Source organism: Triticum urartu, chromosome 2A, assembly GCF_056163025.1.
Source record: "Triticum urartu cultivar PI428250 chromosome 2A, HENAU_Tu73, whole genome shotgun sequence".
NCBI classification, from domain to species: Eukaryota; Viridiplantae; Streptophyta; class Magnoliopsida; order Poales; family Poaceae; genus Triticum; species Triticum urartu.
This window is the reverse complement of record NC_141874.1, coordinates 546,640,071-546,652,629: the sequence shown is the minus strand read 5'-3', so window position 1 is coordinate 546,652,629 and position 12,559 is coordinate 546,640,071. Positions and strand designations below refer to the sequence as shown.

General features: G+C 48.6%; 1 protein-coding gene across 1 annotated transcript; it reads left to right on the top strand.

Annotated features, from left to right (window-relative positions):
• The first annotated feature begins 946 nt into the window (after positions 1-946).
• Positions 947-5,423, top strand: LOC147985831 (uncharacterized). The gene is made up of 2 exons (XM_087539940.1): positions 947-1,895; positions 5,383-5,423. Exons 1-2 carry the CDS (start codon positions 947-949, stop codon positions 5,421-5,423), a joined length of 990 nt encoding a protein of 329 aa, XP_087396066.1.
• The last annotated feature ends 7,136 nt before the right edge of the window (positions 5,424-12,559 follow it).

Below are 12,559 nucleotides of genomic sequence, written 5' to 3'. Positions count from 1 at the left end.
GGCCTCCGGCTGCAGGATGTCTCCTTGAGCTTTTCATCGCCTCCTTCCCCGTCGACGCTCGCGCTCCTCCGCTGGGCTCGCGCTGAGGAGGTCGTCGACGCCGCCGCGGGCAAGATGCTCGACGAAATGACGCTTCGATTTTGGGAGTCCAACGCTGCTCGTGGGGAGGCAATGAGTGGAAGTGGTTTGGCCCCCAAGGCCTAAGTTCTCGCCGGCAGCCCCCCAGGAGGCGAAAAAAGGTGCCTCCTGGGGGGCAAACGGCTGGAGATGCTCTTAGACTACTTGAGCTGGTCAAGTGCGCTACTGACTTGAGCTGGTCAAGTATGCCTTATCCCGCCGACGTTGCATGGCGCATGCAGCGCAACGGCCCATCGATCTAGGATCGATTGTTGTAGAGAGTGCGTGTGTATCTCCTTCTCCTCTCTCTGATGTACTCTATATATTATTACCCCTTGTGGATGAATACAAGTGTGATGCATCCCAACCTCATCTCAATTCTCAACATGGTATCAGTTTGATCCAAACCTATGCTTCCGCCATGGCCACCGAGGTCGACGCTGCCGCCGCTGCCGCGGACTCCTCTCTGGCTACCTCCTCTCCTTTCTCTCCTACCGCTACATCTCCCCTGCCAATCCCTACCCTCCCTCCCGCAACCCCATCTCTGAGTGTCACTCTTGCACCCCTCCCTCTCCAGACAGCGCCGCCACCTGCCTTCTACCCGACGGCCGCGTATGTGCACGCCATGCGTGTCGAGGGTGCTCACATCAATCTCCCCGTCCGCCTCGCCATGAACGGCGCCAACTACACTGTCTGGCGGGGGATGATGCTCGATGTCATCGATCAGTATGACGTCGCCTCTTGGATCGCGCCGGACTTCACCGACCACGTCGGCGACGCGAGCTGGAACATCGTCAACAAGGCGGTGAAGCGGTGGTTCCTCGGCGCGATGGTGACGGAGCTCACCGCCTTCATGCTCAACCGGGAGGCCACCGCCGGCCAGACCTGGGCCTCCGTCGAGGCTCTCTTCGTCAACAACCGCCGGGCGCGGCGGTTCCAGCTCCATACGGAGCTCTCCGAAACTCGTCAAGGGGATCCCTCCATCTCCATCTTCTGCGCGCGCCTCAAGTCCATCTCCGACGCGCTGCGTGACGCCGGCAAGACCCTGGATGGTGATGAGTTGGTCATCCAACTTCTGTGTGGCGTCAATAAAGATCGTCATCAGACCACCGCCAAGATTATAGAGAAGTCCCCAACTCCCGTACCTTTTGACGTCGCCGTCGGCATGCTTCTGCACGACGAGATCGACAACAACTTCGCTGGCTCCACCCATCACAGCACCCTCACCGTCCAGCAGAGGGGCCCGTCGCCCGCGCCCTTGGTTGGGGCCTCCGGCGGCCAGGCTCGGCCGCCCGCTCCTAACCTCGGCGGCGGCAAACCCTCGTCTCCCTCACCCAACCAGGGGCACAACAAACGCCGCCGCTACACCACCAACGGCGGGTATCAGGGTGCCGCGCCTATGCCGCCGTGGACAGGGCACGTCTACGCCTACCTGATGGCCCTCCCACCTCAACCTCGTCCGGCGCCCGGGATCCTCGGTCCGCGGCCACCACACGCCTACGCTGCCTTCGGTGGCCACCTCCAGCAGCCATCCCCGATGGGCTACCCTCCACCACAGCAGTACCTGTCGGCGCCTCATCAGCAGCCGTTCCTGCCGGCGCCGCCTCTTCCGCAGCAATACCCGGCGCCGCCGTACTTCCACCCGCCGACGGCCGCCGCCTCCAACGCCGTTGACCACTCCGCCCTGATGAGCGCTCTGCACAATCTGTCGATCCAGTCGCCTAGCGGTGGTTGGGTTGCGGACTCCGGCGCCTCCTCTCACCTAGCGGCTGATCCTGGTATGCTTTCCTCCGTCGCCACTTTATCAAATCATCCCCCTGTTTTTGTCGGAAACGGTAGTGCTATGCCTATTAGTCACGTTGATTCCTCTTGTCTTCCTAATCCTAATCGACCCCTATACCTCAACAACGTGCTAGTTGCCCCTAATCTCATTAAAAATTTGCTTTCCGTTCGTCGCTTAACCACTGATAATAACTGCTCCGTTGAATTTGATCCTTATCACTACTAGAAAAAGACCTACTAGTGGCGCACCTGTTTTGCCTACTAATGGCGCACTACAGGTGTGCCACTAGTATCATGCCATTAGTATTTTTTACTAATGGTGCACCTGTGGTGCGCCATTAGTATCCGGTATACTAATGGCGCACCATACAGTGCGTCATTAGTATATCCCACGGTGCGCCATTAGTATGCCTCCCAGAGGGCCATATTTATCCATGTGCTCTGGCTTACTAATGGCGCACTAGTTGATGATGCGCCACTAGTAATGTATTTGGAAAACAAAAAAAATCCAAATTTACAGAAAACAACCTATAAGGAAAATAATTTAAAAACAAAAAATGAAATAGAATCATATTTTTTATTATAGTAAGAATATTACAATGTCTTTACAAGTATCCAATAAAAGGAAAATTGCAAGGAAATAAAAGAAAATCCTAATACTAATCTTCTAGTGATCTTTTCTTCTTTTTCTTCACTTTATCCTTGCAAAATGTAACAAAATAAACAGAAATACAAACAAACTATTTATAACATGTCAATACTGTCATTTTTTATGCAGAACTAGATATGAGCATATATTTCCAGAATTACATGGTGCGTATTGTATGAGTAAGATTATAATGGAAATGAATTTTGATAAGAGCCCACTTTCGACGAGTATTTATCTGACAGAGCTAACTAATCAGGGCATTTACCTTTTGATAATATTATTATACTATACTACCAGTATACTACTCCACTTGGATTTTTTAGACGAGCAGATCTGAGATAGACATCTGTTCAAGTGGCTATAGGTAGGCTTGAAGAATTCTCATCCGTTCAAGTGGCTACAGGTGCAGAAAAAGTTGGATAACCAAAGTGGCTACAGGTTCAAACGGCTCCATCAAGAGGGAAGCAAAACACTGGTTATTGCGGGTGTGAAAAAGTTGGGTAATATCATGCCAGGATAATAACAACCTTACGTAATAGTAATAGATGTGTGTAACAAACTCTTTTCTCCTCTCTTACTTAATGGATGATGCAAAGCTTATGCCTCCGTTTCAACAACAACAAAAAATGCATCTCAAATGTGTAACTAAAGAAGTTACTACCAGATAACGTCTGGTGGGGGGGGGGGTAATGTTGTGCAATCATTTCCAGAAAAACATTGAACTTCAAGAAGAGTTTCAGAGGAGTTGCTGGCATCCACTAGTCTAGTCCAGATGTTCAAGTCGATCCTTGTTTCAGAACATGAGATAATACATACAAGTTCATCACCTTCAGATCTTAGCACAAGCAGTGTAGAACGCCAACGGCGAGAGCAATTAAACCACAGACAAGAACATCTATACAGCCTTAGAATAGGCAACAAAATACCCTACCAATACCCCCAACATATATAACCAAAGTGATTCTAAAAAACATATATAACCAAAGTGCCAACTTCTTTATAGAACCGTGCTGAAAACCAACCTGCACGACTGCAGAAGTATCCCTGATAAAAAGAACATCTTCACACAACAAAGACAAGGAGGAACCAGGTGCCACAAGAAATTATGTGTCAGAGTTAAACCCAAATTGCAAACAGAGCAACGAATAACAAACTATTAACCCAAGCAAGGATCCAAACGCACCATTCCAACAACTAATAGTTATAGTCCCACAAAGAACTTCTTGGTGGCACTGTTTTCTTAGCAAAAATACTAGAATGCTTTTGATTGCTGCACTGATTCTCTAATAGCATTCATCCTACACATTAACATCTTAGGAAGTAATTAGCATTTAGATTTGCAATCAGTGCCATTCACACTGCTTAACAATGCTAATTGAAAGTAAACAGGGGAGACATAGCACATATGTATAGCATAGATACTCCGACACATCGTGATGATGCTCAAGACAGGACAAGTGGCTATAGGTTAGGGCAGCAGCACTAAGAACTGAAAGAAAAAGGTGCAGAAAAAAGCTACTGAAAAACAATATCAGAAGTAGTGCAGACGTTGTTGAGGCGCTGACTGAACCATTGATAGTACTACCACTCTTCTTTTTTGCGTCCATTAGCGTGACAGTGAGGTTACAACCTTTAATTAACAGTGCAGTATGTGTATAAACTATAAATTATACCGGGCACCATCATCCTCTGATGCTTCACCATCATCTTCACCACCATCATCCCATTCTGATCCATCCTCATACATGATCCATCTAGCTACCCCTGTTACAGATTCAGAATCCAGAAAGTCCTTTGATTAACTAGCATGGATAGATAGATAGGTTGAATCCAGGAGATGGACGAGAGAGAAGAAGAAAGGAAAGAGTGTTCTGACCATGAACGGAGGCGGAGACATCTGTTGCTCGACCTGCATCTCCATGAAGAATCAATCGGCCTGGCCAGCAAAGGGGCAGGGCGGAAGGCGTCGGAGTTGAGGAGGAATCCGCGCGCGCACCACACGGCTGTCACCTATGTGCGTGAGGACACCGAATCAGGCAGGGAACCACGCCTGCCGAATCGCATCCAACGGAGAGAGAGATGCGGGGAGGAAGAAGAGGGGACCTTGAGGAGCTCCATGTCGTCCCGAGAAGAAGCACACGCCGGAGGAAGCAGTGGCCTCCTCTCCCTGCACCAGATTGTGGAGAAGAAGCCGGCCTCCGCCGCGGCCCAGCTCCAGCTCGATGACGGTGCTTATCCATGGCGAGTCTGGCCGCGGCGCTGACCTGCTCGACTCCATCTGCGACCTAGGGAGGGAAGTGAGGGGAGCAGCGCTGATTGGGAGACTGGAGCGGTGGCACCACGGCGGTGGGTGGGGAGATGGAGCGGCGCTGATTGGGAGACTGGAGCGGCGGAGCGGTCGCGGTGGGTGGTTGGGGGAGATGGAGGAGGATTGGATCCGGAAAGGCTGGGTTGTTTTGCTCGAGGGAAGAGAACGTGACTAGAGGGAGGGGATAAGGGGCGATAGCAATGGCGCACTGGTAGGGGGTGTGCCATACATATAGATAGCAATGGCGCATCTCTTACTGGTGCGCCATTACTAGTTAAAACTAGTAATGGCGCACTTTCCAACTGGTGCACCACTGCTAAGTCTGGGGAGGGGTGTGGCGCCAGGACAAAACCAGTAATGGCGCACCACACACCAGGTGCGCCATTAGTAATATGGACACTAATGGCGCACCCATATCTGGTGCGCCATTGCTATATAGCAATGGCGCACTACATACATGGTGCGCCATTAGTATCCACTTCATCTATAGCCCTTTTCCTAGTAGTGTTATGGTCTCTCTGTGAAGGACTATCCAACCAAGGTGGAGCTTCTTCGATGCAACAGTAACGGCGAACTGTATGACATCTTCCCTCCGGCTGCACCCACCGCCCTCGCCGTCACCGTCTCCCGCCTCACCGACCTTTGGCACCGGCGTTTGGGCCACCCCGGCGATGCTACTTTTCGCTTAAATAAAACTTTAGAACATTGTAATAAACCTATTTCGGATGGACGCTTGTGTGATGCTTGTCAGACTGGAAAGCACGTCCGCCTCCCTTTTACTTCTTCCACTAGTCGAACTACTGCCCCGTTTGATCTTATACATTGCGATGTTTGGACTGCTCCTTTGTCTAGCGCCTCTGGGAGCAAGTATTATCTCCTGCTTATTGATGATTTTTCATGCTACCATTGGACTTTTCCTCTCAAACTCAAGTCTGACGTTCCTGCCATTTTTCGTTTCTTTCATTCTTATGTTCGCACTCATTTTGGGCAGACTATACGGACTCTCCAATGCGACAACGGGCGTGAGTTTGATAGCGCACACAATCGCGACTTCTTTCTTCCCTACGGTACGGTGATGCGTTTTTCTTGCCCATACACATCTTCCCAGAACGGTAAAGCTGAACGTGTTATTCGGTCGACCAATGACGTGATATGCACCCTTCTGTTCCAAGCCTCCATGCCACCACGCTACTGGGCTGATGCCCTCACCACCGCCACCATTCTCCTTAACCCTTCGCCCCACCAAGCGTCTCTCTCTCGTCACACCTCACGAGACCCTTCACAAAACACCACCCACGTACACTCACCTCCATGTTTTTGGTTGCTTGTGCTACCCTAACACGGAAGCCACCACCCCTCACAAACTTGTCGCGCGCTCGGTTGCTTGTGTCTTCATAGGTTACCCCCGTGATCAGAAAGGGTATCGTTGCCTCGATCCCTCTACAGGCCGCGTCTACGTCTCGTGGCACGTCACCTTCGATGAGTTTGTCTTTCCCTTCTCATGCACCCCCAAGGCCCCTTCCCTACCGACTTCTTTCATCCAGTCGCACCCACGTCGACTAACTCACCGCCGGCCCTTCCCATAGCACCATTCTGTGTCGGTCCGACTGCTCCCACGGCAGCCGTCTCACCTGACCAGAACGTTGCCCCGGTAGTCCCTTCGCCCCATGAGAACGCCGCCCCTACAACTTCTTCCCCGCGCTCGCACCCTGCCACATCTACGGACTCTCCCCCACTCTCGAACCCTCCCACCTCCGGTTCTTCCAGCAGCTCGCCGTCCACCAGCCCTGCCTCCACTTCGTCCGACAGTCCTCCCACCCCACGCCCGCTTCCACCCCGCGCTGTCGCTGTCGCGCCTCCCGCTAACCCTCACAACATGTGCACCCGGGCCAAAACAGGTTTTCACATACCCTCTCGTCGACTTAATTTTCTCGCCGATCTTCAGGGTGCCTCACCCCTTCCCCGCACCTACTACGCAGCCCTGGCCGCACCTAGTGCCATGGGTGATGAGTACCAAGCCCTCATTCAGAACGAGACCTGGTCGCTCGTTCCTCGACCCTCCACGGCTCCGGTCATTAGTGGGAAGTGGGTTTTTCGGCAGAAGTATAATTCTGACGGATCCCTAGCTCTCTACAAGGCGCGATGGGTCGTCCGTGGTTTTTCTCAAACAGAAGGCATCGACTACGACGAGACCTTCTCTCCAGTAGTTAAGCCGAGCACCATTCGAGTCGTTCTCTCTCTCGCTACTTCTTACTCGTGGCCCATACACCAGTTAGACGTCAAAAACGCTTTCCTCCATGGAAACCTTACCGAGACAGTTTACTGTCAGTAGCCCCTCGGATTTGAAGATCCGACCGCCCCCTCGCACGTTTGTCTTCTTAAGAAATCTCTTTACGGACTTAAGCAAGCCCCTCGTGCCTGGTTCACTCGCTTTGCCACCTATGCTGCATCCATTGTCTTCGTTGCCTCTAAATGCGACACTTCTCTTTTTATCTACAAATCCACTACCTACACAGCCTATCTCCTCCTATATGTCGATGACATCATTCTCACTGCATCATCTCCGGCGTTTCTCGACTATGTTATTTCTCTCCTCGGTCGCGAGTTCTCCATGACAGACCTTGGTCCTCTCTCTCACTTCCTCGGCATGGCCGTCTCCCGCTCGTCTTCGGGCCTCCACCTCTCTCAGCAACAGTATGCTTTGGACATCATCGAGCGAGCCGGTATGTCCGACTGTCATCCTGTTCGTACTCCTATCGACTCGGGCACCAAACTCTCCATATCCGACGGTGATCTCCTCGACAACCCTACTATCTACCGCAGCCTCACCGGTGCCTTGCAGTACATGACGATCACCCGTCCTGATTTGTCCTACGCTGTTCAACAGGCCTGTCTTTTCATGCACGCCCCTCGCTCCTCTCACTACAACCTTGTCAAACGCATCATACGTTATCTCAAATGCACCCTAGACTATGGCTTACATATCTACCCATCGTCACCCACCACTCTTCTTGCCTACTCCGACGCAGACTGGGCTGGATGCCCCGACACTTGACGTTCTACCTTTGGGTTTTGCGTTTTTCTCGGGGATAATTTGATATCTTTGTCGTCGAAGCGACAACTTATTCTTTCCAGGTCTAGCGCTGAGGCGGAGTACCGGGTCGTTTCCCACGTCGTCGCTGAGACGGCTTGGCTGCGGCAGTTATTGGAGGAGCTTCATCAACCCATCGCCAAGTCTACTGTGGTTTATTGTGATAATGTCTCTGCAGTTTATATGTCGGCTAACCCCGTGCAACACCGACGGACGGAACACATCGAGATCGACATTCATTTTGTCCGTGACAAGGTTTCTTTGGGAGAAGTGCGCGTGTTGCATGTTCCTACTTCTTCACAGTATGCAGATATCTTCACAAAAGGACTGCCTACTGCTAATTTCACACAGTTCAGGTCTAGTCTCAATGTTCAGCCCTCCCATGATGAGATTGCGGGGGGCTGTTAGACTACTTGAGCTGGTCAAGTGCGCTACTGACTTGAGCTGGTCAAGTATGCCTTATCCCGCCGATGTTGCATGGCGCATGCAGCGCAACGGCCCATCGATCTAGGATCGATTGTTGTAGAGAGTGCGAGTGTATCTCCTTCTCCTCTCTCTGATGTACTCTATATATTATTACCCCTTATGGATGAATACAAGTGTGATGCATCCCAACCTCTTCTCAATTCTCAACAGCGTGCTCCACATCCGCTCCTGTGAGCAACATCATGGGCAATGCCACAAAGTCCTAGTAAAGTGTTGCCCGTATGGATGTGATTGTTCAGAGATGGCGAAGAAAATATGCTAGAGGTTGTCTGATGGCCCTGTGAATCTTATCTGAATCACATTCCTTATTGATGTCGCCTTCGCTAATGTGAGATTATTTCAAGGAATAAGGGTCGACCGACTTGAGGAAGATTAGTTGTTGCTTCTGCAAGGAGGAGGCATGCTGCTTCTGCTTGGACGGGAGTATTTATGGGAGGTAGAGAGGCTTGAATTTGAATTTGTATGCTCGACTCCCCTTTGGGGATAAATATGGAAACTCCTATTCTTGTAGCTTTTGCATTGGGTTGTGCACCTAGAATTTTTGCAGAGTTGAATGCAGCATCTGCATAGATTTTTCGTCCCTCAATAAGGTCACTTTGGATAGTATTTCTTTGCGACAAGAAAATATCAGCAGACCGAGGAGGAAGAGTGGACAAAATCTGGTGCTTATTATCCTTTCGCCCCTCCTATAACGCTTGACATTCAACATTGGCTACGGCGGCATGATGAACCTAATGAGGCAAGCCATTCTTCCTAGGAAAAAAGGACTTCATTTCTTGACTTCCAAATGCTCCAAAGAAAATTGAAAATATTATGAATAGAAGCATGAAGTTAGTTAATGTTTAACAAAGCTGGAATGGTATGTTGTGTCGTGTGGTAATTAGCAGTAAGTTTGACATTTCTAATGTGCTAAGGATGGCCAAACCATGCAGCTCTGGCAAAATCACAACTTATAAAACAAATGAAATTCATCCTCCTCATGGTTGCACTTGCAACATTTAGACGTGACGTGAACCGATAAATGACCAACTCTCATACAACGGGTAGGACTTTCCCAAGGAGTCTCCAAGCAAAAGTTCGTACTCTTGGCGGCATGAGCTTTCTGATTCCATACCTGCTTGAGAACATGTCTCACTAGCATGGGTAGTTATTTGGGTTGATTGTTTCACTAACTTTGAATATCCTGCGAGCAGAGGTTCTAAGTACTTTTTTAGCTACACTTACCATTTGGGGTGAGATCGCAATACAAAATATCAGGGCTGTTAGAGTAGATAATTTGAATTTGAATAATACTGAAAGCAGTGGGCTCCTAAAAGAGAGAGGTAATGAGAGTTGGGGACCGCTCGGGCGAAGGCAGAGCATGGAATGATCGTACGGGCATCTTTCCTAGGTGGAAAAGACGTGTGTGACTAAAACCAGAAGGAGAAATCCATTTTCAAATGATGACAGAAAGAAAGGAATAATGAAATATAATAATGAGAGGGATGTCCCAAGTCAAACTTTATCTTACTTTTAACATGTTAAGATTTTATAACTACAGGGTGCACCAATTTTCGTGCAAGTTAAACTTATGTATATTACTCCCTCCGTCTCATGATATAAAAGCGGTTTTTACACTGCATTAGTGTAAAAAACACTCTTATATTATGGGACGGAGGGAGTACTTGACTAAGATCAGAGAATAAAATATCAGCATCTACGACAGAAAGTGAATAAATTATGAAAATGCTTTTTTGGAATTGATTTAATGATACAGTTTTGGTATTATAGATATTGATGCTATGTTAGAAAACTTGATTATTTGTCTTTTGAAAAAATAATACACCTTATAATTTGGAACAAACTTAGCATAATTTAAGCCGGGTAAGAAAATCTATATTCTAAAATATTTTAATAAATAGTCTTTTTAGAACATTTTTCCTCATATCACAACATGTATCATTTCTTCATGAAGATTCGCATGTATGTATAAGACATTAAACATGTATAAGTTTTTTTACCCTTTTTGGTTAAATTTGATGTTCATTCCAAAGCATGACCTGGACTCTTTTTTTCCAGAAAAAACTAAATTATTATAGAAACTCATCGGTAGTATAAAACCCAAAACATCGTAAACATAATAAAGATTATATTAAGTTTTTGGACAACTGAACGATCACTGCCATCATCAAAACTAGCCATCAAAGCGCTGTTGTGACCGCTCTCTTAGTTGAGCCAACCTCACTTGTCACCTTGCCGATGGGGCTGACCTTCATTTCAAATATCCACTTATCAACACACTATTGCTTATGTCAGTGAGATGTACCTAACTTATTTTGTTTAGGGAATGCTTCAAATTTAAGAGCCTTTTTGGTTCACATGAATTTCAAAATGCAGAAATAGAAAAAAATACGATGGAAGTGGTATGTCCACCCAAATCTTACATGATACCAGAGAGTGGTTGATGCCACAAGGAAAACAGCTATGGAAAATGTATGTGGTGGATGTTAGGTTTGCCATGAAATGTCTTTTAAGAAAAATCATATAAAATTTAGTCATCCGAATCAAACAACCAGTGTCAAAAAAATAATCTTAAACCTTGTTGAAAGGAAGATGGACATGAGCTCCCGCGATCCGGAGGGCGATTCGGCGCCCGTGTCCCCGCCGCCGGCGCTCCCTCCCTCGCCTGCCCCGCCTTTGTTGGGGAATGCGGTATTTCAAAAATAATTACCTACGATCACGCAAGATCTATCTAGGAGGTGCATAGCAACGAGCGGGTAGAGTGTGTCCACGTACCCTCGTAGACCAAAAGCGGAAGCGTTTAGTAACGCGGTTGATATAGTCGAACGTCTTCGCGATTCAACTGATCCTAGCACTGAACGTATGGCACCTCTTTCAGCACACATTCAGCTCGATGACGTCCCTCGAGCTCCTGATCTAGTTGAGGACGAGGGAGAGTTTCGTCAGCACGACGGCGTGTTGACGATGATGATGAAGTTACCGGCGCAGGGCTTCGCCTAAGCACTACGACAATATGACCAAGGTGTGTAACTGTGGAGGGGGCACCGCACACGGCTAAGAGAAGACTTGTTGTGCCTTTGGGGTGCCCCCTCCCACATATATAAAGGAGGGGGGAGAGGAGGCCCGCCCTAGAGGGGGTGCGCCAAGGGGGGGAGTCCTACTTGGACTCCCGATCCAAGTAGGATTCGGCCCCCCTCCTTTCCTATTCCAACTAGGAGAAGGAAGGAAGGAGGAAGAGGGGAGAAGGAAAGAGAGGGGGGCATCGCCCCCTCCTAGTCCAATTCGGACCAGCCCTTGGGGGATGCGCGGCCACCCTTGAGTCCCTTGTCTCCTTTCCACTAAAGCCCATTAAGGCCCATTACTTCCCCGGGGGGGGGGGGGTTCCGGTAACCTCCCGGTACTCTGGAAAATACCCGAAACACTTCAGAACCATTCTGGTGTCCGAATATAACCTTCCAATATATCGATCTTTACCTCTTGACCATTTCAAGACACATCATCATGTCTATGATCTCATCCAGGACTCCGAACAAACTTCGGTCATCAAATCACATAACTCATAATACAAATCGTCATCGACCGTTAAGAGTGCGGACACTACGGGTTCGAGAACTATGTAGACATGACCGAGACATATCTCCGGTCAATAACCAATAGCGAAACCTGGATGCTCATATTGGTTCCTACATATTCTACGAAGATCTTTATCGGTCAAATCGCATAACAACATACGTTGTTCCCTTTGTCATCGGTATGTTACTTGCCTGAGATTCGATCATCGGTATCTTCATACCTAGTTCAATCTCGTCACCGGCAAGTCTCTTTACTCGTCCCGTAATGCATGGTCCCGTAACTAACTCGTTAGTCACATTGCTTGCAAGGCTCATAGCGATGTGCATTACCGAGAGGGCCCAGAGATACCTCTCTGATACACGGAGTGACAAATCCTAATCTCGATCTATGCCAACTCAACAAACACCATCGGAGACACCTATAGAACATCTTTATAATCACCCAGTTACATTGTGACATTTGATAGCACACAAGGTGTTCCTCCGGTATTCAGGAGTTGCATAATCTCGTAGTCAGAGGAACATGTATAAGTCATGAAGAAAGCAATAGCAAT